We start from the raw sequence: 27485 nt of genomic DNA on the forward strand, positions 1-27485 counted from the left end.
CAATCACTTTAAATATGAATTTAAATGTTTTTTTTTACAGTTTGCAGGATAGTTTGACAACCTTGAAGCCTGGCTTTATTGCATTATTCTTTGCTTTGTTTCTAAATGTGTCAACATAGACGCTATGAGACACAGATTCCCTTTAGAGAACAAACAAAACTCTTTACCAGAAGATTTAAAAAAGGGTTTATAGTGGGATTTGCAGTGATGACCACCACACAGTGTTCAGTTGTCAGCTGCGAAATCTGGTTTACTGATTAAAAGGTTTCACACAGCTTTGGTTATTTTTGCACAAACATAAACAAAGTGCAAAAGAAAACTAAAACCCATGTAGGACCTGAGAGGAGGCGTTTGTGAGGGGAGGGATCTAGGAAGAGGGAAATGTGGTGACCAGATCGTGGCCCTCTGGTGGTCTCATTCTGGCTCGGGCGTGAACCTCACAGTACAGCTGGCTCTCAACGAAGAAATAGCCTTTCTGTTTCAGGTTGACGTCACAGTCAGCACACACAAAGCAGCCAGGGTGGCGATACTTGTCTCTGGCTTTAACCACTGTCCCGCTGCAGCATCAAAAATGGAAAAGAGGAGGTTATGAAAATATATAATAGTTTCACAGAAGTTAGAATTTTGATGCTTGCACTTTTAAACCCTTCAACTGACTAATTAAGCAGATTTACTTAGCAATAAGAGAATACAAACCACATAAAATAACATTTCACATTACACAGATGAGATTTCAATAGGATGAAAAAGGTTTTTATTAAACCAAAATAAGAGCTTTTCTGTTCCGAGGTGCAAACATTCAAGAATGATTTTTTTTCAAGGATTCTTCTTTGTTTCAGTCACTTGGTATCTCTTCTGTAAATCCATCCATCCATTTTCTTTACACCCTTGTCGCCCCCCTGGAGGGTTGCTGGTGCCTATCTCCAGCTAACGTACCGGGCGAGACCCTGGACAGGTCGCCAGTCGGTCGCAGGGCAACACAGAGACACACAACTATGCACACACACACACTCACACCTAGGGGCAATTTGGAGATGCCAATGAACCTGACAGTCATGTTTTTGGACTGTGGGAGGAAACCGGAGTACCTGGAGAAAACCCACGCATGCACAGGGAGAACATGCAAACTCCATGCAGAAAGACCGGGAATCGAACCCAGAACCTTCTTGCTGCAAGCAACATTCTGTAAATGTTTATGTTTATCTTTTTTCCTTTCCAAAACTTTACACTTTTCATATTTTGTGTTATTGTTTTGTGTTCCTGTCACACCTGACCTGTCACTGTCTGATGGAGCTATCACACCTGATATTCCTCTCCCTGGGCAAGAGAGCTGATGCACTTCAGTAGTTAAAGAAATGAAAATATTTTATTTTACTTGTTTAAAATATCCAGATGAACTGATAGATGAGGCACCCAATAAAGAAAAGACGAAAAAAAGAATTTGCAGCAAATTTTTCAGAAAGCCAGCAGTGAAGGAAACCATCCCACCCCCAGCCATCCTTTTGTTTTTCATTTCCTGTACCAACAAAAAACTCAGTTTTTAGCAGATGGTATTTTTTCCAGACAGCTTGCAGTAAAAGTGCCATGTTAACCGAAAATCCCAAGGAGTTTGCCCTGGCTGTAATGGACATGGATGTGCACAAATATGGTCAGGTTCCCCTCTAAAAACATTCCTGATGCTACAGAAACTGGTAGGACATCCATATCTTTTTTTCTTGGATAATGTTTAATGTTCATGTTTATTTGGATGCTTTTTGCTCCACGGGTCTTTTTGTGTACGTCCTCAACAAGTAGATTTTAACAATAAACTTGACTTTGTTAATCAAATACTTGGTAAATTTAAAACAAATCATCAAATATCCCATTAAATGTGTGTGTAAGCTCCTCTATTACAGCCGGATGGACATTCAGCTGATTCTTTTTGCTCGTGTTGTCAGTTGGATCTTAATGAGAACCACAGATGATCTGCTCTCTTTGTACTCACACAATGCCATTCCCACACTTGTCGCAGACAGGCAACTTCTGCAGGTTTCCTGAAGGCGCAGTGGGTTTAGTCGTGGGGGCTTTCACTGTGCGAGTCACAATGGGTCGAGTGCCTGGACGCATGACACAGAATCCTCTCAATAAAACAAGCTCTTGTGATCCGATCACATGAATTAAAACAAAACACTTAAAGCACACACTGCGGGAGCATCGAGGACCAGGGACTCTCAACGACCCCTTCAGTCCCATTTGATGCCTCCTTTGGCTTAAGTTCAACCAGGACTGTATTTTTCTGTGCAACCAAGGAAACGTGCAGGGAAGTGCTTTTGTATTGACAAAATATCCAACTTTAAGAGCACAGCATTTAATTAATAAGGAGAACACATTAGAGTGTGTCTTGGTGACGGATTGTTCGGCTGTCTGTGGTTCAGACGGTTGGTGTTCTGAGCAGCAAAACCCAGAATTACTCTTTCCAAAACCTGTTAATAAAGCTGCTTATCACATGTAAATTGGTTGCCACAGACATCCAACAAAATGGTCAAAAGACAAAAATAGGTCTAGCACATTATAAAGTTCACACAGTGTTTATAATATGACTCGGTCCAGTCTGACAGCATGCTGGTGTGGCAGTTGCACATAATTATCTTCAACACAAAAATTATTTCTTATTTTGCCTTTTGTATATATTTATATGTAAATGTCTCTATTGAGAGCGAAGTGGAACTGAAGTCATAATCTGGTTGCACCAAATTGGTGAATAAAGCTGATCCTAGTTCTGATCTTGTCAAGCAAACTATCCATCCATCCATTTTCTTCACACCCTTGTCCCTTGGTGGGGTCAGGAGGTGCTGGCGCCTATCTCCAGCGAGAGGCGGGGTCACCCTGGACAGGTCGCCAGTCTGTTGCAGGGCAACACAGAGACACACAGGACAAACAACCATGCACACACACACACACACACACACACACACACACACACACACACACACACACACACACACACATATACTGGTTTTGGTGTACTAGCAGGACACTTTTTTCAAACCAGTTTTTTGCAACACTAAACGGACACCCCTTTCCACTTATGCTAGAAAGACGTAGTAAGTTGTCAAAAATCTTGTTAGAGCTACACAACATAGATCTCACTTAAAAATTTAGATACACACTTCAGAACTCAAAATACAAGAATGTGACCCAATGCTGTATTAAAAGGACAAACGATAATGAGGTGCTTGGCTCCGCCCATGACACCAACAGTAATTGTCAGGGCCAATTTTATTTATCAGGACCATGGCATACACATACAAAAAACATAAAATTTATGTGCATTAAGAAGTCCAAAAATGGAAATATGGACTATAACTAGTCCATATTTCTGTGGAGTGCATTTGTCATCCCATGAGATGTCTGAATCATCTACGGAATCAGGAGCATACTCCTCTTCTGATGATATCGCTTCACTTGAACTTTGTTCTGGACAGACCTGTTGATTAAAAACATATTTTGTATACATTGAAAGCGTTTCAGCAAGAATATTTCTACTAAAAGCTTACCAGTGATGTCCTCCTTTTATTTACAATAACACATTTTGTGCAGGGACTGGTTGCAAACTAGACAGAGAAAAGTAAGAATTGACAAAGGGAGGTAGCATAAGTATTTAAAAAGTCAGTGCTGCACTATGACTCAATTTCAACATACAGCACAACTAGACATGGAAGATCATATTCAAAAGATGAACCCAATTCCCATTCTCAAAAAAATGACCTTTACATCACACACCACTCCATTTCAGAGGTGAAAACAGTCCTTCACATAAAACATTTTTCTAAACTTGACATTTCATCATGGATGATATCATGATCTCACACACAGTTAACCACTGTTAACCAAAAAAGTGTAATCTTAAAATAAGAATTTTATCCTGACACTTGTGTAGGTATCAAAACCAATGAATTGTTATGATTAATTGTTTTGAATCGTAATAACCATGTGTTTGAACAGTACTTAGTATTCTCATGACTATTTTAGAAAATAAAAAGGTCATTGAGATAAAACTTATGTCAGGTGAGTTGCCAGAAAATAATTTGCATGCATCCAACTCAGCAGCCTGACAAGGCATCTCTATGGAGAGCTAAAATGAAGGTATACACACTGAATGATTGTTTCTAAAAATAAAACAATGTCCACCTAATGTATGAACCTATCCAGTTTATTACAGAGGATCCATGTGTCTGTGCTCATCTGAACTTAACTTTCATTCTTTTCTACATGTAATTTCAAAACTCAGTCCTCCAAATTTCTGCACCTTACATGATGAGTATTACACAAGACCAGTGTGTTTGAATAGTACTTAATATTATTTCAATGACTTTATATAAGAAACAAAGTTGGTTGTCGGAGACTAAAATTACCTCTGGAGGGTTGGTTGAACAGGATCCGCATACATCCACGTCACCAGCCTGACACAGTTCATCTTTGGAAATCTGAAATGTAATGAACACTCACTAAATGTGAGTTTGTTGCCAATGTAGAGAACAGTCCTCCCTATTCCTGCACCTTACATTTTGAGTATTACACAGGACCTGTGTGTATGTGTGCTCCTCAATGTAACTTTCATTCTTATATACTTGTAATTTCAAAACTCAGTCCTCCCTATTCCTGCACCTTATATTTTGAGTACTACACAGGACCCGTATGTATGTGCGTTTCTAAATGTAATTTTCATTCTTTTCAACCTGTAATTTCAAAATTCAGGTTTCCAAATTTCTGCAACTTACATGATGAGTATTACATAAGACCTGTGTGTATGTGCACTCCTAAATGTGACTTTCATTTTTCTGTACTTGTAATTTCAATACTCAGTCCTCACTATTCCTGCACCTTATATTTTGAGTATTACACAGGACCTGTGTGTATGTGCGTTTCAAAATGTCATTTTCATTCTTTTCAACCTGTAATTTCAAAATTCAGGTTTCCAAATTTCTGCAACTTACATGATGAGTATTACACAAGACCAGTGTGTATGTGCACTCCTAAATGTGACTTTCATTTTTCTGTACTTGTAATTTCAATACTCAGTCCTCACTATTCCTGAACCTTATATTTTGAGTATTACACAGGACCTGTGTGTATGTGCGTTTCTTAATGTAATTTTCATTCTTTTCTACCTGTAATTTCAAAATTCAAGTTTCCAAATTTCTGCAACTTACATGATGAGTATTACACAAGACCAGTGTGTATGTGCACTCCTAAATGTGACTTTCATTTTTCTGTACTTGTAATTTCAATACTCAGTCCTCCCTATTCCTGCACCTTACATTTTGAGTATTACACAGGACCTGTGTGTATGTGCGCTTCTAAATGTAGCTTTCATTCTTTTGTACTTGTAATTTCAAACCTCAGTTCTCTCCTTTTATGCAGCTTACATATCAAGTGTTACGCAAGACTTGTGTGTTTGAACAGTACTTAACATCATATCAAAAACTGTATTTTAGAAAATAAGTTGGTCGTTGGAGACCAAAATTACCTCTGGATGGTTGATTGAACAGGACCCGCCTGAATCCACGTCACCAGCCTGACACGGTTCATCTTTGGAAATCTGAAATATAAAGAACACTCACTGAATATGAGTTTGTTCCCAATTTAGAAAACAGTCCTCCCTATTCCTGCTCCTTACATTTTGAGTATTACACAGGACCTGTGTGTATGATCGCTTCTAAAACAGCTTTCATTCTTCTGTACTTGTAATTTCAAAACGTAGTCCTCCTTATTCCAGCACCTTACATTTTGAGTATTACACTGGACCTGTGTGTATGTGCGTTTCTAAATGTCATTTTCATTCTTTTCTACCTGTAATTTCAAAATTCAGGTTTCCAAATTTCTGCAACTTACATGATGAGTATTACACAAGACCAGTGTGTATGTGCACTCCTAAATGTGACTTTCATTCTTCTGTACTTGTAATTTCAATACTCAGTCCTCACTATTCCTGCACCTTATATTTTGAGTATTACACAGGACCTGTGTGTATGTGCGTTTCTAAATGTCATTTTCATTCTTTTCAACCTGTAATTTCAAAATTCAGGTTTCCAAATTTCTGCAACTTACATGATGAGTATTACACAAGACCAGTGTGTATGTGCACTCCTAAATGTGACTTTCATTTTTCTGTACTTGTAATTTCAATACTCAGTCCTCACTATTCCTGCACCTTATATTTTGAGTATTACACAGGACCTGTGTATGTGCGTTTCTTAATGTAATTTTCATTCTTTTCTACCTGTAATTTCAAAATTCAAGTTTCCAAATTTCTGCAACTTACATGATGAGTATTACACAAGACCAGTGTGTATGTGCACTCCTAAATGTGACTTTTATTTTTCTGTACTTGTAATTTCAATACTCAGTCCTCCCTATTCCTGCACCTTACATTTTGAGTATTACACAGGACCTGTGTGTATGTGCGCTTCTAAATGTAGCTTTCATTCTTTTGTACTTGTAATTTCAAACCTCAGTTCTCTCCTTTTATGCAGCTTACATATCAAGTGTTACGCAAGACTTGTGTGTTTGAACTGTACTTAACATCATATCAAAAACTGTATTTTAGAAAATAAGTTGGTCGTTGGAGACCAAAATTACCTCTGGATGGTTGATTGAACAGGACCCGCCTGAATCCACGTCACCAGCCTGACACGGTTCATCTTTGGAAATCTGAAATATAAAGAACACTCACTGAATATGAGTTTGTTCCCAATTTAGAAAACAGTCCTCCCTATTCCTGCTCCTTACATTTTGAGTATTACACAGGACCTGTGTGTATGATTGCTTCTAAAACAGCTTTCATTCTTCTGTACTTGTAATTTCAAAACGTAGTCCTCCTTATTCCAGCACCTTACATTTTGAGTATTACACTGGACCTGTGTGTATGTGCGTTTCTAAATGTAACTTTCATTCTTTTGTACATGTAATTTCAAAACTCAGTCCTCCCTTTTTATGCAGCTTACATATCAAGTATTACACAAGACCTGTGTGTTTGAACCATACTTAACAGTCATCCCCAACCACAGGCCGCAGATCAGTACCAGTCCGTGAACCAATTGGTACCGGGCCGCACAAGAAAAATATTTTCGTGTTATATATTGTCTGAGTATGGAGGATCGTTTATTTTGAAAACCCTTTAACCGGATTCTCTCGGTTATGTCTTGCTCACTAACATTGAGCCCACAATGAGTAAGAAAGCGATATGTTTGGAAAGTTTCTTTGGAAAAGGGGAAAAGGACCAGAGACAGGAGAGTGGATTTATCCTGGACTTGTAGGTGACTCCCATGTTCCAAGCCCACTCTGCATAACATGTACCGGCTTACAAATGAGGCAATGGAGCTTCAAACTGCTTTGCCATTACACCCTCTGCATTGTGTGTCATCATTTCCAAGGTGGGATCATCTCATTGCAGAGAAACAAGCTCAGGACTCCCATTAATTTGTCATTGTCGTAAGTTAAAATTTTCATGAAAATAAATATTTGTTTTTGTGGCATTTTCAAATCTTATATTGAAGGGATGTGTGAACGTTAGCATAGCGACTAGAGTCAGAGAGCATTATGGCAGTGATCGAGACGAGAAACAAGGAGTATAGCTTGTAAGTCTTAAGTGTGGTTCACACGGCAAGATTTTAGGATTGTCAGACGATTTTCCAAATTCTGTGACCACAGAGCTGATAAAAGTACAACAGGTTTGTGTGTCCAGCCACATAACAGGAGCAAATCTTGCCATGTGAGCAGGCTTTAGTACAAAATGATGTCACAACTACAATCTACCTACAATGCATATAGCTAGTGTAAGCATCAAGCCTTGACTGAATGAATAGCCTTGTGTCACGTTAATTTAATGATGGATAGCTGAAAAGTTACCGGGTTTATCAACTGTGGTAGCAATTTTGCTCCAACTCCACTTGTCATCATTTCTGTGGATATTCTTTGTACGAAATGCTGAATAAACATTCATGCTGTTTCCACATATCTCCGATGTCCACCGGACTCATTTTGGGCATGTCAGCTCAGCTGTTTGGGATTCCCCTCCATGAGCTACGTCATAGCGCTTTCTGATTGGCTGCCTGTCAAATTGAACAGGTTGAGTTCTAGCTCCCAATCAAGGAAAACCCTACAAGCTGTGAGAATATGCCCGATTTTAGATCGGAGCAGTCCCAATGTTCCAACGACTGGATGCGATCAGTCTTAGCATGCCATAGATGGCAGGATGAACGGTTACGATTATCGCAAGCAACGTTCTAAGATTGTTGTAAGGGGAAATTCGGGGTAAAAAAAGAAGAACCCGAGCCACAGAAAAATGGCCAAGTCTTCACCGGTCCGCGGTGATAAAAAGGATGGGGACCACTGGTACTTAATATCATTTCAAAGACTTTATCTTAGAAAACAAGTTGGTCGATGGAGACCAAAATTACCTCTGCAAGGGTTGGTTGAACAGAATCCGCATGCATCCACGTCACCAGCCTGACACAGTTCATCTTTGGAAATCTGAAATGTAAAGAACACTCACTAAATGTGAGTTTGTTCCCAATGTAGAAAACAGTCCTCCCTATTCCTGCACCTTACATTTTGAGTATTACACAGGACCTGTGTGTATGTGTGCTCCTCAATGTAACTTTCATTCTTCTGTACCTGTAATTTCAAAACTCAGTCCTCCCTATTCCTGCACCTTACATTTTGAGTATTACACAGGACCTGTGTGTATGTGTGCTTCTAAATGTAATTTTCATTCTTCTATACTTGTAATTTCAAAACTCAGTCCTCCCTTTTAATCCAGCTAACATATTTAGTATTACACAACACCTATGTGTTTGAACAGTACTTAATATGATTTCAATTACTTTATTTTAGAGAATAAGTTGGTCGATGGAGACCAAAATTACCTCTGCAAGGGTTGGTTGAACAGAATCCGCATGCATCCACGTCACCAGCCTGACACAGTTCATCTTTAGAAATCTGAAATGTAAAGAACACTCACTATATGTGAGTTTGTTCCCAATGTAGAAAACAGTCCTCCCTATTCCTGCACCTTACATTTTGAGTATTACACAGGACCTGTGTGTATGTGTGCTCCTCAATGTAACTTTCATTCTTCTATACTTGTAATTTCAAAACTCAGTCCTCCCTATTCCTGCACCTTACATTTTGAGTATTACACAATACCTGTGTGTATGTGCGCTTCTAAATGTAATTTTCATTCTTCTATATTTGTCATTCCAAAACTCAGTCCTCCTTTTTATGCAGCTAACATATCTAGTATTACACAACACCTATGTGTTTGAACAGTACTTAATATGATTTCAATTACTTTATTTTAGAGAATAAGTTGGTCGATGGAGACCAAAATTACCTCTGCAAGGGTTGGTTGAACAGAATCCGCATGCATCCACGTCACCAGCCTGACACAGTTCATCTTTAGAAATCTGAAATGTAAAGAACACTCACTATATGTGAGTTTGTTCCCAATGTAGAAAACAGTCCTCCCTATTCCTGCACCTTACATTTTGAGTATTACACAGGACCTGTGTGTATGTGTGCTCCTCAATGTAACTTTCATTCTTCTATACTTGTAATTTCAAAACTCAGTCCTCCCTATTCCTGCACCTTACATTTTGAGTATTACACAGGACCTGTGTGTATGTGCGCTTCTAAATGTAATTTTCATTCTTCTATATTTGTCATTCCAAAACTCAGTCCTCCTTTTTATGCAGCTAACATATCTAGTATTACACAACACATGTGTGTTTGAACAATATTTAATATCATTTCAATTACTTTATTTTAGAGAATAAGTTGGTCGTTGGAGACCAAAATTACCTCTGGAGGGTTGGTTGAACAGGATCCGCATGTCCACATCACCAGCCTGACGGTTCAACTTTGGAAATCTGAAATGAAGGGATGTACACTGAATTATTCCATAAATAAAGTCCACCAACTGTATGAGCAAAGCACCTTTAGCTGAACACACCTCTACCTGTAGGTACACATAATAAGTAGGATAAACTTTAAACAATGCAGATATATCAAATAGTAGCAAATGAAATGAAAATTTTTCAAAATCAGTCAATTGATCTAAATGTATGTCTTTCTGTGGTTACTTAAACATTTTTTGTCAACTGAATGCAACTCATTATTTTGTAATTGTAATTTCAAAACTCAGTCCTCATATATATATATATATATATATATATATATATAATATAAGCTTTTGTATTTTGAGCAGTTGCTTGTCTCCTTTGGAAAAGAAAGGTATTTTGATTATAATGATCATCGAACATGATCTATGCTAATAATGTGTAGTATAAAATAGTTTAAAAGTGAAAAAGCAAAACAAAGGAAAAAACAATCCTTTAATAAACACTGGAATCCTATGCATAATAAAGTCACAACTCACCTTTAAATGAATTGGGGTATTTTACATCAAATCCTTCTTTATCTTCACCTAAGGAGCAATAACAATTGGAATCATGTTTGCTCTCTGAGACCTCTTTGCTGACATCTTCTGCAAAGATCAGAGAATGTGTTGCTGAGTAACAACATGATACTGTACACCAGGGGTGTCAAACTCCAGGCCTCCTGGGCCAGTGTACTGCAACTTTTACATGTCTGTCTGGTCTAAAACACCTTAAGTATATTACTGAAATAGCTTCTCAGTGCAGTCAAGTTGATGACCATCCCATCTGATCCAGCCATGTGACATCAGAAACACATCTAAATGTTGCTGGACACCAGCCCTCAAGACCTTGAGTTTGACACCCCTGCTGTACATAATATGATTTGGTGTTATTTTATGCGAAAATGATGTACTGAAGTACACAGTTCTACATAATTGACTTTCTATTGACAGGTTCTCAAAATCTTAAAAAAATTAAAACATCATCTTAATACTAATGATTACTATCTAGGATAATTTGTGCCTGTGAAACAATATCACTCACTGATGTACAGAAAATGACCAAATACAGTTTTATCTAATTCTGGAGTGAGCCACCTTCCCTTTAAACTCTGGTACACTGGCTAACATGGTTGGTAATTACTAGCTAAACTGCTGCAAATCAGATGCTTTGGTGTATCCAAGCATCAAGTAACCTACAACATTCTGCAAAATTACTAAACTATATGTACTTAAATGTCTTAAGAGATTCTGTATGAGTCTTACCTCTTTCTCCACGCAAAACAAATGAAACAAGTTAAATGAATACTAATGGCTTGCACCTGGACTTGTCGGATTGTACCAAGTTGATAGAGGAGGAGGGATATAACAAAAGGAGAATTCCATTTTGTTTCTGAAGCACACAAGGTCTGATTTTTTTCCAGGAACAAGAAAAAACTATTTGAGTAATATTTTGTAACTTTCATTCAATATTTCAAAGTTAAATAGTTTATCATACATTTTTCTTTAAGAGGCAACAGTTAGATGGTATCTCCCACCAGCAATGTTGTCACTTCTTTTAATCATGTTTATTTGTATAGCACATTTCAGCAGCAGGGCAGTTCCAAACACTATCATAAAAAGATCCAACATAAACTGTTGTCTAATGGCAGACACAACACCTGCAGAAAAAGGTTGGCTGATGTACCTGCCAATAGACAATTTAGACTACCTAGACAATCTACATGTATGCAGAGTAGCGACATTGAGATAACGACAAAATATACATTTTAAAAGTTTTGTGCTAACAGTAACATAAGTAATCATGATATTTTTGGCACTTTAAATATTTTTTAAATAAATGCTTTTTATTTTTATATTTGTAATTCTGTATTACTCCATGACTGGTTATCCCTTCTTTCAAATTCAAAAATACTTTATTGATCCTAAAAGGGAAATTAAATTTTAAAAAAAGCTTGGGTCCTCTACCACAAGCCTTGGAGCGTGAGTGGTCTTCACAGTATATTAGCAGTTCCCAAAGGTGTGCTTCTCTGTATCAAGAGGTCTGATGTATCTCCAGGTATTTGTTTGAGTCACTCTTCCAGTTTAGGGGTCATTACCCTGAGGGTTTCAGTGACCACAGGCACTACTGTTGACTTCAACTTCCACATTCTTTGTAACCACCTAAGACCCAAACTCTTGCATGGCATGCATTATTAATTCGTCTGATATTTGGGTTGATTGGGACCTAATGATTGCAAAAACAAAGAATTATCTTTTTACATGATATCTGGACATCATTTTTCTCAGAAAAATACTCATTCATTTTAAATCACCATGTTTAGCACCATGGTAAAGCTATACAGTTGCTAACTTTTGTAAACTTAAACAAAAGAAACACTGGACATCTTGAGTCTAACCTGTAATGTGTTATAATCTTCCACCACCACTAAGTCTTAAAATAATGGCCTAACGTGTGGACACCAGACCCCATCTAGAGCAAAATTTAGTATTGTGGACTAGACAGTCCAAAATAAGTCATCCACTTATGTGGACAAATTTTTTCTCAGGTTCTAGGAGGATGATGGTTCTTTTTAGTCTTTGGTATTTCTCTAGTTTTTTTCTGTACCTTCTGTTCATTCAGGATAGCTACATCATAACAACTGCTTTGCTCTGCTGCTCAATGATCACCATGTTCAGTTGGTTTGCTTTTCCTGTTTTGTCTTCCTGTATATGGAAGGCCCACAGAATCTTAGCTTGTTCGTTTTCTACCACCTTGTGTGGCATTTCCCATTTTAAAGAGGTGTGTTCAAGGTTATATTCCCTTCAGATGTTTCTTCACACTATTCTGGGTACTTGGTTGTGGCGTTCCATGTATTCTTATCATGCTACCATCTTGCATCCTGGTGTTAGCTACTAGATTGTCTCAGGGGACTCATTGCATAGCATTCACTGAATATCTTGCTTGGTATTACAAATCTGGGTCGTTATTGCTCTGGTTCTAGGGACCTGCTTATGTGCCATCATGAATACTGCCTCTGTGCTGTGGTTCAGTCTAAGACTTTGTCAAATGGAGCTGTCAGTGCATACCTGTTGATTGTCTGGACCTTGTTTCTGTCATTGGACTTGCCTTACTATTTGTAAGTACAGTGGCTTGCAAAAGTATCCATAGCCCTTGAACTTTTCCATATTTTGTCACAACTGCAAATATATTTTCACAGAATTTTATGGAAAATAAAAGCTAAAAGTCCAGTATTCAGCCCCCGTCCCCTGAATGCAACCAATTGTCTTCAGAAGTTGACTGCTAATGGTAAAAAATTCAACTCCTCTATGACTGCCACAAAAGTTGGCTAAGAGAATATTGGGGAACAAACAGCATGAAGTCCAAGGAACACACCAGACAGGACAGGGATAAAGTTGTGGAGAAGCTTAAAGCAGGCTTAGGCCATCTCACAGAGTACTGTTCCATTAATCATCTGGAAATGGAAAGAGCAAATCACACAGCTGTGAACCTACCAAGAAAAGGTCATCCACCTAAACTTACAGGCTGAGCAAGAAGAGCACTGATCAGAGATACAGCCAAGAGGCTCATGGTGGATCTGGATGAAATGCAGAGATATCCACACCTCAGGTGGGGGAATCTGTCCACATTATAACTTAGTCATGCACTGCAAAAATGTGGTTTTATGGAAGAGTGGCAATAGAAAAGCCATGGTATAAAGAAAACTATAAGAAGTCCCTATAACTATGAGAAGTTGCAGTTTGCCAAAAGCTAAATTGGGATACAGCAAAAATGATAAGACAAGACCAAAATGAACTTTTTGGCAAAAATGCAAAGCACTAATTGTGGTGGAGAACAAACACTGCACATCAATCTGAACACACCTTCCCCACTGACAAACATGGTGGTGGCAGCATCTTGCTCTGAGGGTGCTTCTTTTCTTCAGGGACAGGGAAAATTGTTAGAGTTGATTGTAAGATGGACTAAGCCAAATACAGGATAATCTTGGAAGAAAACCTGAACACACCTGAACCTGAAGTCTGCAAAAGACTTGAGGCTGGGGCAGAGGTTCACCTTCCAGAAGGACAACTACCCTAAACATAAAGCCAGATTTACAATGGAATGGTTTAAATAAAAACATATTTATGTTTTAGAAAGGCAAAGTCAAAGTCTAGACATAAACTCAGCAGAGATTCTTTGGCAAGATCTGAAAACTGCTGACAAGTCAATTTTATTTGTATAGCATATTTCAGCCACAAGGCCAAAGTGCTTTACATCAAAGAACTAAAAAGTAATAAAAATAACATACATTCACCATAAAAAGAAAAAAGAAATTAAATTCAAAGTAAAATCAAAATTAAAATCATATACATAAAATATATTGATACATCTACCAATGATTAAGATTCAGAAACAACTGTAAATTGGTGTGGTTTTAGCCTTGATTTAAAGGAATTCAACTGTGTTGCAGTTTTCTGGAAGTTTATTCAAGATTTGTGGTACATTGAAGCTAAATTCTGCTTCAAAATGCTTGGTTCTGGGGATGCAGAGCAGACCAGAATCAACAAACTGTTAGCAGTGGAATAGTTTGGTGAAAAAATTGCTTTATTATGGTTTATATTTATTTTAATCCATGCACTTATTCCACATATTTATTATTCATAATATTTTAATTAAACAAAATTTGATCAAAATATATATTAATTTCTGTATATTTTTAGGTGCCACATACATTCCAAGGTTGGGTTTAGGCATCCAACTAACCTTTATAAAATATTCAGTCTTATAGCACAGAGTAATCATATTGCCATCTCATCCCCAGTGTAAGAGTTGGCAATTTACACACAATTCATGTGTGTAAACAGCGACACGTGAATTAGAAAGACACTGTAGTAATTAGCAGGACCTTCCGGCAGACAACCAATCAGAATGAGAGGTTGTGTGAATATTCATGAGGTCCTGCTATTACACAAACCTGCCATAGGGGGCGCTGTGGTGATACACAGATTATACACAAAATCAGGTTTATGTGTATTAACCGGACATCTCGTTTTTTTTGCATTTTTGGGGTTATTAGACCAATAGAAACCTTTCTACGCTTTTAGATTTTTGTCAAAATTAGCAGGACACCGCTCCTGTCCCGTTAATTCAAAATGTCCTGCTAGTGTTGTGTGTATTCTGACGAAATGTCCTGCTAAACCACATTTACCAACGCACACACACACACACACACACACCTAGGGACAATTTGGAGAGGCCAATTAACCTGACAGTGACTGTGGGACTGTGGACTGTGAGAGGAAACCGGAGTACCCGGAGAAAATCCACCATGCACAGGGAGAACATGCAAACTCCATGCAGAAAGACTGGGAATCGAACCCAGAACAGGTAGCAGCTCTACCAACTGCGCCACTGTGCAGCCTGTCAAACAAACTAATCAATAATAAACAATAAACTGAATAAAACACATTGAGGAAACTTATTACATGCCACAATGAGTGGCAGTAAAGCTTCCAAATGGAAAAAGAAAAAGTTGCTGATTTTTGAAGGAAATGCATCATCTCACCATCACTGTCAATGAACTCCTGCAGGGCTTTAAATGAGCCGGACTGCCGAGGCTCCTGGGGGTCGTCCTGGTCTCTCTGCAGCATCTGGTACACATCAGATTCCTCGATGCTGGTCAGAGTCCTGGGACTGAGCAGGACATTCAGGAACATTCAGAGACATTTGGGGACATTCAGGGACAGAGATTTAGACCCCAATATAAAGTCTTCAATCAAATACGGAGGATGTGTTGAACTGGACACATAGAACATTATGTAGTCAGTTAATACATGTTTGACTTGCTGTATGTGGATGGAGCAGATTTAAAATATTATTTTACATCTTTAATTGGTTTTCAATTCCTCTAATAGGCTGCTAGTACAAAGGTATGCAGAACTATCCTTGTGAAGTTGTGACACGAAAATGTTAAACTACTCCTCACTATCTGCTGTTCTCACAGTTACTTACTGCATTCTAAATGACCAGATACGATCTGTATTACAATGTGGGTAATAATGGAGGACTAATATTGAATGACAACAATATTAACGTTATTATAAGAGAGGATTATGATCCATCATGTTTGATACAACTAACCAGACTTAGTCCTAGAGGTAGAGGGGATGGATGGATGGATGGATGGATGGATGGATGGATGGATGGATGGATGGATGGATGGATGGATGGATGGATGGATGGATGGATGGATATGGATGGATGGATGGATGGATATGGATGGATGGATGGATGGATGGATGGATGGATGGATGGATGGATGGATGGATGGATGGATGGATGGATGGATGGATGGATGGATGGATGGATGGATGGATGGATGGATGGATGGATGGATGGATGGATGGATGGATGGATGGATGGATGGATTATGAAACCAAACTATAAACTGGGTTTTTATAAAGTATTTTTCTTTTTTTGTTTTATTCAAGTTATGGGAATGCAAAGTTTGTCCTCTAGGTGGCACCAGAGCAGATGAGTTTAACGCTGAAAACAATAGACAATAACTCAGTTCTACACAGTTTTGGTCTAACTTCAAAGAATTCCTTCGGAGTCATTTTAAAGATCGAGTCCAAACTGAAGCCCAGTCTGCAGTTATGTCCACATTTTTAAAAATGAGTTATTTTCACTCTGGCTCTTTTATTTTCTTATTAATTACTATTAAAATCAGAGAGCAGCAGCTCTTCTCTTTTAAAACTCTAAGATGTGGAGTTTCAAAGGGTGATAGAGACTGAACTGAGCACTAAACTTTGAGGTCTTAAACAGAAGGAATGAATTCTGGATTCTTTTCAACATCAACGCTGTTTCCAAAATCTTACAAGATGAGGTTCAAACAGTTTTGATAACCTCAGGCATGCAATTAAAAATACAATGTGATAATATGCTAATATAATTTCTTCTTAGAGTATCATGAAGCTAAGCTCCCAGGATGTGAAAGCAAAGAGGATTCAGCTGCAGCTGAACTCCACAGTGAAGGTTTGTCTCTTTTTTAATGTACCGCCTTCAAACATCTTCAACCATAAGACCCAGACCCAGGAGTGATCTGCTACTGACACAAAAAACAACAACTGGAATTTAACAAAATGCACCCTGACACACTCCAGAGTTCCTGGAACAATGTCCTTTAAGCCGATGAGACAAAACCACAGCATTTTGGTCTCTTACGTCAGCTCCATGTTTCCAGAAGGTGATTTTTTTTTCCCTCTGCAGAAGAGAGGATGAGTTTTTGTTTAGATTTGAAGTTTTTATTTTGGTTCTGCTTTGCTGCGTCTGGGATGGAAAAACTTGGATCTGTTTGAGGCAGACTGACGTCCAAAGACTATCAAGATATCCTGGAGTTAAAAATACTTCTACTTCCCACTGTCAGAAAGCTCAGCCTCAGTGGCAGGTCAAGGGTCAATAAAAAGAATAATGACCAGGAATGTGGAGCTAAAAAAACCCAAGAATGAAGAATGTTTTAAAGTGATCCTGGCTGAGATCTGAGAAGATCATCATGCAGATGGTTCACTTCTAACCTGAGACGGGTCAGGATGAGAGGATCAGACTCCCACTTGGCACGTTATGAACCTGAATCTGCTGCCATAACATCTTAAACGGCAGGCATCATTTTTATTGTTATGAAATTTTATTTTGTTGTTGATTAATTAAATAACATGTTCACCTAAATCAATAATTAAAAGTAGTTTTTAGTCTGTGAAAATAAATAATGAGGAATTTTATTCGACTTGTCAGTTTCATACGACAGCGTATTAAGGCCTTTCATCCAAAAAGTCTTTTTACAGAAAATAATGGGAAAATTCTGAGTTTCAAAAGTTGAAAATGTTCCACTTTTTGTGAGTTTTTCTGAGATTTTTCGAAGAACTACTCAAACTTTTTAAATTATTATTATTATTTTTACTCTCTCCAATTGAAAATGATTTGTGATCTGTGGGCACCTCTCGGGTTTGGGAAGCACCAGGCCTCGGATCTGGCCCTGCATGGCGTCCTGGATGTTGCCGGAGGAGTACAGGCCGATGGGAGTGTTGTAGGACGTGCTGACCACCTGCCGCTTGTCGTCGATGTTTGCTGCTGCCACAAACGGCTGAGCTTTCCGGTTGTGAGCAGTACCGATCGGCTTGTATTCCTGCAGGAAGGAAAACCATTTAAAGCCGGACTTTTCCTTTTGTTGCACTGAAATAATATTTCCCACACACCTGCGGTTCTGATTCCAGGTTGAGTTTAAACGGATGAGCTCTTCCATCCTCCACAACCCGCGGGGACCACAGCCTTGATTCGTTCCTGGTAATTACACACAGATCTCCTTAGAGTTCACGTGTTTTAAAGAGGCAGTATTACCTGTTTTCCAGGCACATATGCCATTTATATCATAATTAAGTAACTATGCTACATACTAGTCTATACTAGCTCCTTCAGACAATACTAGTCTGAAGGAGCTGAGTGGGGGGGTGGAAGGAGCTGTGTCTTGAACTTGGTCCACCCAGGGGTTTTGCACAGCTGAATGGTTGCCATGGAGATTTAAAGATTTCTCAAACATGTATGAAAAAATAGAAGCAACTCTCCAGGCATGTTTTTGACAAGTTTTAATAAACTGTCAGAGCGCAACGTCTTTGAACCTTTGAAACACAGTTTAAACACATTCTATTGGCAGCTGAACATTTTTACACTTTAATGAAGAAATGTAGAAGACATTACCACAAACTATAAATAAATCCTTAGGGAATATGGAACATTTGCTGCAGCAACAGCTGACAAATCCATTACATCAAATTTAACTTAGAGAGTTTCAGCATATATGCTGATATAACTACTGGATGCAGGTAACATCCTGGACAGAGTTCTAGTTAACAACATTTCCAGACTCAGTTCAGTTTATTTTTATGGCCTCAACAACAAAAGTCATTCTTGGGGCTCAATACAAAGTCAGTAAAGACAAACTGTTAGTGTGTGTGTGTATGTGTGTGTTCATGGTCCTCACCTCTCCACAGTGAGGCAGAGCTGGTTGAAACACTCCTTGATCTTGCTCTGGGCCTCACAGTGCAGCATGTCTGCAGCCGGGGCCCCCTCGATGGCCAGAATGATGTCCCCAGCACATAAGTTGGCCCCTGATGCTTTACTGCCGGGAGTGATCTGGATGTGAAGAAGAAGAAGAAAAACAGGTAGAATTTATATTTCACCTTATTTTCTATTCATTGCGTCCCATCTAGATGTTGAGCAAACAGCATGGTGGGACCGGCTGCCTTTCAGTGTCGGAAGAAAATTTGCTCTACAATAGTGCAGCTGTACGATTGTAGATTTATCATTGGTAACATCAGATTTTGATTTAAATGAATTAATTCAACCAGGAAGATTGTTTCTGATAGGAAATCAGATTCAAAAATAAACAAAACAATGTAAAAGAAGTTTCCATTTGGACAAGAAATCTGCTGTTGTTAATGTTTTACATCAAAAGTGTCAGGTCAAAGGTTTTAACTCTTCTAAATAACCAGTTGATAAATTATTGATTGACATTACAGAATCAAACCCTTCTTATAATCATGGAACAACTTTTTGTATGTTAGTTTGGCTATTTTGGGGATTTATCTTTAGTGATGACCTCATTACCATCATGCTAACCTTTAGCTCTGTAGAAGATAGAAGTCAGGTCTCTGAAACATTAATAATGCTTCTAGCAGAAGAAACATGTTTATAAGATTCAAATATTACTTTCAGTCTTATTCTCCTATGTTGTGTGTGAGTATGAGTGTGTGGTTTGGCTTATTTATTCATTTCTATTATTTATAAGAATCTGACAATCAAAATAAAATAATCAAGCATCACTTCAGCATGTGGAGCAGATATTCTGGGTTACGTTTTTTAAAAGCTACATCACCTTATCATGCTTTACAATATTTGACAAATTCAGTTTTCATGAAAATTTGCTTCATTTCTGAACTTTATTTCAGATTTTCATATGTATTAGAGACACCGAAAGTCAGAGTAGATATTGTATGTTGAATGTGACTTCATGTACACACCTGTCTGTGTGAAAGTGGAATATAAATGAGTCAGAAAACACTTTGCTGTGCTAAACTAAACTCTGATGTTATGAGGATGAATCCTGGCTCTTTGCTGTTAGATCAGCAGAATTAATATTTAATAAATAAACATTTCGTTCTAACTATTCTGTAGAACAAGGCATTCAAGTGATTCAGGAAATGCAGATCTAACAATAAATACAGTTATTTACTGTAGATTATTAAGTCAGTGGTTTTACAGAACTAACATCCAGGAGAAGCAAAACTTTTCATCTTAAAATCCTTAAAAACTCTTTTTATGTTACTATACTTTGTCTTATTTGCAGTCTGTATTCTAAGGAAGCAGAACTTTTAAACCTAATCTTCATCTTCTGATTATTTAGCTTATCAATTTCAATCAATATCAATAAAACCCAACAACAACAAGTAATCTAGTCCATTTGAAGCTTCAGCTGCAAACAAAAACACAGAATCCACGACATTCAGAAAAGTGGCGACTGTCACTAGTTGGAGGGGTCATGAGAAAACTGTGACCTCTGAATGTTTTTAGTCTGATTGAGGAAAGCAGAAGGAGTTGCTGGGAGCAAAATCAGAATTTCTTTTTGTTTTGTGTCTTATTCGTATCAGAGGCTTTAATGTTGTACACATCCTCCCTCTCTCTCCTTCCCCCAAAGAAAGTTTATCTGCATAAAGATGACAGAAAGTTTTAGGAGGATGATGGCTCTGCATGTTTTCAATAACTTTATGTGAACAAATGTATTCATGTGTAATTCTAATTATTTAATGGAAACACCGCAATTGCGAAATTGTGTTGTTTTTTTCCTAACATTAGAGGAATACACACAAAGTTTTGTGCACATTTGTAATGGAAACGCTGCTCCTGTTAAACATAGTGGTGGTGGTGGCAGCATCATGCTGTGAGGAGAGACAGAGCAGCTGGTCAGTGTGGACAGAGTTAGATATAGAACGATCCTGGACAAAAACAGGACAGAGATAAAAAGGGATTTTGAGCGAAGCCTAGTCAAAGTAAAAGCCTAAATCCAATCAGAAGCAAAAAAATTCAAATTGAGGTTCAGAAACATTCATATAAAACTTTTCTTTCAAATTCATCTTTTCTTTACTGCCGTGTTTTGATCTGTCACAGGAAACCTGATGAAACTTTATGGACTGAAATCTGATACCTGCCTGCTGTAAACAGGACGACGTAGAGAGGAGGTGAAATGAAAACGCCTTTCAGTTTCATCTTTTGAAGTGAAGGTGATGGTCATTTTTGTCTTGTCTCATAATCCCAGATGCTTTCAGAACCCATCAGAACCTCCCGGTCCACGTTGGGTTCTGATCTCAGCGGCGCTCGTGTTCCTGTCAGCTGTTGTGATTTTGTTTTTGATGCAGGAATGTTGTTGTTTTGCTTCCTGTTCATGTTTACATGTCGTTTCTTTTCCCACATATGCTGTTCAAAGACATTCATTTTAGGTTAATAGTATATTCTACCTTGTGCTCACTAAGTACTGGGCTGATTTTGTTTCCATATTGCAGCAGCAAAGAACTTTTTTTGAGCGGTTTGTATGTCCATCCTCCTGATTATGTTGTTCTTCATACATATTGTTCTTCATAAATTCCTTCAAGATGGTGGAGACCTTTTGTCTGTTCTTCATTAGTTTCATGTCATCACTTTTCTCTGTTGTTGATCACTGGGGCTCCTGGTTCCCTTCTGGGAGAACACCTGGCCTAAATATGTCTCCAAAATACAAAAACCAGACTCCACCACAGAGCCCAACTATTCAGACAAATAACAGCAAAGACAATTTATTCATGACCTCAATCTGCATTTCAGTTCAGTCAGCAAAGCGGAGGCGTCTCACCAGGATGCTGCAGAGGCAGCGGCCCTGTTTCTGAACTTCATTGGCCTGCTGGGATTTAACGTGTGGAACCAGAGGAACTCGTCGTCACGGCAACAACAAAAGCATTTGCTGTGACAGCACACAGATGGAATATGTAATCTCATAACCAGGAAGTGATGAAGATGAGAAAGTAATTCCAGAGCAGCATCAAAGAAGATCTGAGCCAAGCGTTCCCACGGATACGACCCGGAGCATGACCCCGCTCTCTGTCGTAATGCGCTGCTGGACGTAGCAAGCTGAGCCACACTCAACTAAGACTTGGTCATCTGACTATAAATAACGGCGGATGAAAGTGCAGAGAGGATCTGTTGTCCTGCTGTCAGACCCCTCCACTGATTTAGTACCTGCAAACTTTATTTCTGTTCAGATATGATTTTTATAGATTATTATATATTTTTTTCATTTCATTACAGCTTGGTTCTGTGAAACGTCTTTTTAATAAAAGAACAACCCAGCTGGAGTGTGTTCATTTTGTGATAGTAACTTTTTCCTGGGTTTTCTGGGTTCAGTCGTCCAGATTTAGGTTTTCACTTTTATAAAGTTAGAAAAGAAACATAAATAAACAAATCCATCAGAAAAATAACAATGAAAAACATCCTGTGCTTTACAGATTGTATTCAGTGAGGGGAAGGCTGATCATGACATCATCACATCTACACTACTCTGCATGTGTGTGTGTGTGTGTGTGTGTGTGTGTGTGTGTGTGTGTGTGTGTGTGTGTGTGTGTGTGTGTGTGCGTGTGCGTGTGGGTGTGTGTGTGTGTGTGTTACAGGGATGGAGTGAGTTATAACATACCAAGGTTTTTTAAAAACACAGCTAAACTACTGGATGTGAATCCAGACTATAGATACACACTGCTCGTGGTTGTTCATTCACAACTCCAAACACCCCCAACAAACACACACACACACACACACACACACACACACACACACACACACACACACATACACACACACACACACACACACACACACACACACACACACACACACACACACACACACACACACACAGCTTCTTTTTCACCATCATGGGCTAAAAATACACAGATGGACAGGTGCTACATAGATTTATTGCCGTTTGGCAATAATCAGTTTGTGTTCCCATCTGAACAATTCAAATTTTAAAATTCAAACCTGAAAACATTTTTTTTTATTAAACCTGTTTATTTTCAGTCATAGTTCCTAATGTAGATTAGTCTACTAATTTAACTCCTTTTATTTTTAATTAATTGATTTATCTGTTCTGATTAAAATGACTTCTTCACGTCATTATTTCATCGTTATACAGATAATATCCAGAGTAGATGTCATAATTAATCTGTGTGTTCAAATCAAGCCGTGACTCTTAGAGCTGCAGTGGATTAAAATGTAGAACAGATCAGAAAATCCAACCAGCAGAAAAAAGTATTTCAGCAAAGAGTTTAATATCATCAAATAGCTGTATATATATTTTTAGCTTTTAAATGTATGGGTTTTGAAAGTATTCTAAGTTAAATTAATGCTTCGCAGGAAGGAGCGTTAGAGTTCATGCAGTAAAGTTAAAAGCGCAGTTTTACAAATAATAACTCCATTATTATTAATCAAGTTACTGATGTGTGACATGAGCTTCCCTGAACTACCAGCAACTTTTTCTCTGAGACACATTTCAAATGTTCCTGTTTCCCTCCACTGTCACCGTCTCATCCACGACGTGTCTCATAGTTGGAGAAAGTTTCCAGCGTTGGTTGTGAATGTGATCTGTGTGCGTGTGTGTCTGTGTGTGTATGTTCTGATGTTGCAGTTAACTAGGGAAAAAAAAAAAGATCCTTGTCGTCTTGTGTTTACTTTCCACCAGCAACTGTGAGGCCCTCAGAGCAGGATGTTCCTGACCAAACATGGCAGCGAGGGGAGCCGCTGCATTCAGTCATGTTTGACTGAAGCTGGAGAGTTCGCTGTAGGAAGAATCCCTTCGCTTCACGACTTTTAATCAGCCGCTTTCAGATTCTATGAGATGTTTCGGTTCTAATGTGTCATCTGACCTCCGTGTTTTCCCCTCTCCTCTGTCATTTCTTAACCATCTCATTCCTCTCTCATCACTGCTCTCACACACAGCTCTGAGTGTCCACTGACACAACAGGTGTGAGGTCACTGGGTCCAGCCAGCCATAGAACTACACTTTTATTTAGTTCCTGAGGTCTTTCCCTAAATATAGAAGAACACTAACCCCGGCAGAGACTGGGATTACTCATCTCTTCTCATGTTAGCCTCCGTAACTCTGGAATTAGCCTCGCAAATTAATCCAAACACAAGAGGAGATGGTGCCTCTCTGATTCAGACGGTTTGCCTGTGTGGTCCGTAGATGAGGAAAAACGTTGGATATGCTGGTGAAGATTGTCTCGTTTTTCCTCTAGGTTTTTCCTTTAGTTTCACTCTGGAAGATGAAGCATTTATTAGCTTTTTTAAAATGTTTTTGGAACTTGTTAGAAGGTCTGCGTCTTGTTAAATCTGTTGTAAAATTAACAGCATTTCAGAGAACAGATCATAGAGACATTCAAACACGGTGGTGGCAGTGTGATGGTCTGAGCTGCTCTGCTGCTTCAGGACCTGCATGACTCACTAGTCGTGTTTCCAGTGACTGTAAATTTGAGCAAATTGGAATTACAAAAATACATTTGCTTAATGGAAACACGCCAAAGTTTTTCACTAAAGAATTTTTGCGCTATGATGTGGTTTTTCAGCTGTATCCAAATTATTATATTTCTCTAAATTGTAATGGAAACACTGTTTTTCGCATCGCACAAAGAATATGATCAAGCATTGGTGGAAAAGACAACAGGAAGTAGCAGGAGAATGTTTTTGAAAGACTTATCGGGTGAACAAACTTTAATTACGTCGCAGACGGCATCAGCAGTAACAGGTTTTAGAGGGCAATTATTTTTTAACACAAGATTGTTTTTTCATTAATAAATAGTTGCACAACTTAAAAACTGCTTTTTCCCATTTACTTTGGTTTAATTTATCCTTTTTGAAAATCTGTTTGGTGAGTTGAAACATTAACATTAACTCAACATTTTCCTGTTTTCCATCAGACTTTCATTACTTCTAAAGATCAAAGTTTATTTCCACAAATATCTTCCACACTTTTAAAGAGACCCTGACATGCGAACGGGCCAGGCGGTGACATCAGCTGCTATTTGTATCTAAACCACATGCATCCACTGTGGCACAGGTGCAAGCCACTCAGGAATGTTTCTGGAATGAACCGTCCCGGAAAGAGAATGCTGACAGTAAACCAACCTGGGATCCCTCTGGAGCGACCCCCCCAGCCCCACCCATGCCCCGCCCTGCCCTGTGCCCCCCAAGGAGGAAACACAGGTACAGCTTTAGACTGACAATGTCTTTGATCACAAACCATCTGATGTTTACCACCTAACATGAACATTCTGACCACATCCCATCACTCACCCTGGAGATGGTCAGTGGCTGGTTGAAGTCCTTTCCTCCTGTCAGCCGAAACCCCCAGGGAGGGGGTCCGTCCAGGACGACGTTGAGTGGCATGGCCCTTTAAAATCTGCCAGCTGTTGGGACAACAGCACCCTGCTGCGGTCACGCTTCCAGAGCAGAGACGTTTCAAAGTGATGGAGATTATGAACCATGCTGAGGGGAGACTCAGAGGGAGGGGAGTGGACACTGTGAGCCCACCCCCACAGTGAGGTCACCGGTCAGATTTTAGGAACACAGTCTTAGTCTGCAACAAGTCAGGCTCGCCTAGGGACTTTAATTCTCCTTTTGTTTTTGCAGCCTCTCCACTTCCAACAGAAGCCAGAGTTTTACCTCACTAAAGACAGTTTTACCTCACTAACAACAGTTGTCTGATTATTTATGGTTTTGAACCCAGTCTCTTCCCCTTCAGGGTGACTTGTAAACAGTGCAGACGTATCCCAGCCTCGATTAGAAGCCGCCAGCTGCCAGCGTTTTCATCCACAGATGCTGGAGGTCTGACAGGCCCGCTGCTGCTCTGAAGGCTCCGGCTGCTCAGGTCCTTATTTGGTTCTGAAGGCGAAGCTCTCTGAGGTCCTGGAGGCCTCTCAGGAACATTCCACTCACTTTGGATCTGGATGGGACTGAAGCCTCTCAGCCTCATTAATAACAAACCAGTTTTATGTTGGTTGTTCACCAACAGCTGTTTTCATTTCTTTCTTTTTTCTCTTTTATCAGATTGTTTTTTATGTTGATTCAAGTTTTCAAAAAATGTCTCCTGCAGTATTCAATAACTCATACTAGAACCATCTTCCATGAATTTATGTTTTTATCATTAATGAAATCCCTGATGCTTTTGTGCATAAAGTTTTCCTGTAAACAAACAATAATCCACCTCAGATGTGTCCATGTGAAAGAAACAACGTGACATTTCTAAAGTATGCATGGAAGATGGTTCTAGTGGTTTTATAACAATCAGGATTAACTATATTGATGAAACATTTGGAGAAGCTGACTGATAATTAGTTTTAAGCTGAATGTTTAGAGTGGCTTTTATGCCGTCATCAGATCAGATCAATACTGAAAATAACTCAATTAAACTCAAATTAGGCCTTGAAAAATGTTGTTTTATTCATTCGAGGTTAAATATCACTAGCCAGCTTAATCTCCATGTCTAAAAGACCAAGATACAGCAAGCTACTGTGTGAGAATAACACCAGCTTTTTGATGCAAAGTAACAAAACAAAGATAATTTGCACCATAAAGAATGTAACACATCACCTAGCAACAGCACTAGGCTTTTAAAACTTGCTTACCAAAAAAGCTTCCTCTTTAGTTTACTGGTAAACACAACCTTTAGATATGCAAAACTGTATTTAATTGAGCAAATGTTTCTCAGATCATATTTGTGTCTGTAACGGTCAGCTTGTATAAATCAGTACTCATTAAATACTCTGCTTTCTTTGCAGTCAGCCAAAAAGCTGATCTATCAAGCTAATCGGTGAAAATGGTGTCATCTATCATCTGGATTTTATCAGCAATAAAGCTCAAAGGACCATACAGATGTGCTACAATATTGAAGAAATACTTAAATTAAGCATCATATACAATTTAATATTTTATCTGAAAACACCAGAAATGAATGTGTTTGGAGAGGAAATCTGTTCTGCTCTTATCAAAGGTAAACAGGAGGCCTAAACACTGAAGACTGTATCTTCTCAGCACGCTATCATATTTCTACGTTTTCTACACTACATACGCATAAATGATTTTTTGCATCACAGAAGAGGTTTACATGTACATGGCTATTAAAGTAGTGAGTCATAAATAAGGCAGCAATCCCCAGCTTAGCGTAACCTACAGGAACTTGAACATCAAAACCTCCTCGACTCTATTTAAATACATCTGATTAAAACTGCCTTCGATTTGTCTCAGAAGTCAGGTCTGTGAACAATGACATACTGGAGTCGAACACATTCTTGTCAGAAAACAGTTCTTTGCTTATTGTTATGATGTTAGCTACTAGCAACACAAGCTAATGATTTTCTTGCAGTTGTTTGGGGTCAAACATTAAAGGAACAGGCTAACAAATGCCAGTCGTGCGTGTTGACTCTTTTAGTTTGTTCACCCTCGATTGCTGATCAGTCA

The 27485-nt window shown here is 38.6% G+C and overlaps 1 protein-coding gene and 2 long non-coding RNA genes across 4 annotated transcripts; all 3 read right to left on the minus strand.

The window, feature by feature from the left end:
* Positions 1-170: 170 nt before the first annotated feature.
* LOC103461896 (PDZ and LIM domain protein 3) lies at positions 171-26070 on the minus strand. Of its 2 annotated transcripts, XM_008404286.3 has the most exons (7): positions 25323-25738; positions 18934-19085; positions 18152-18236; positions 17894-18081; positions 15466-15593; positions 1985-2096; positions 171-557 (listed from the first exon to the last, which is right to left on the minus strand). In XM_008404286.3, the coding sequence occupies exons 1-7, from the start codon at positions 25413-25415 to the stop codon at positions 368-370; spliced, it is 948 nt and encodes a 315-aa protein (XP_008402508.1). In that variant the 5' UTR covers positions 25416-25738; the 3' UTR covers positions 171-367. The 2 variants fall into 2 exon arrangements, with proteins under 2 accessions (XP_008402508.1, XP_081468271.1); XM_081612145.1 differs by lacking the exon at positions 1985-2096 and having other exon boundaries at positions 25323-26070.
* On the minus strand, positions 3210-5643 carry LOC145553571 (uncharacterized). The gene is made up of 3 exons (XR_014089607.1): positions 5510-5643; positions 4395-4466; positions 3210-3593 (listed from the first exon to the last, which is right to left on the minus strand). It is a non-coding gene; the product is annotated as an uncharacterized LOC145553571 (long non-coding RNA).
* LOC145553580 (uncharacterized) lies at positions 9211-11441 on the minus strand. Its single transcript, XR_014089625.1, has 3 exons — positions 10421-11441; positions 9844-9911; positions 9211-9449 (listed from the first exon to the last, which is right to left on the minus strand). It is a non-coding gene; the product is annotated as an uncharacterized LOC145553580 (long non-coding RNA).
* Positions 26071-27485: the final 1415 nt, after the last annotated feature.

Source organism: Poecilia reticulata, chromosome 1 (assembly GCF_904066995.2).
Source record: "Poecilia reticulata chromosome 1, P_reticulata-male-v2, whole genome shotgun sequence".
Classification (NCBI taxonomy): domain Eukaryota; kingdom Metazoa; phylum Chordata; class Actinopteri; order Cyprinodontiformes; family Poeciliidae; genus Poecilia; species Poecilia reticulata.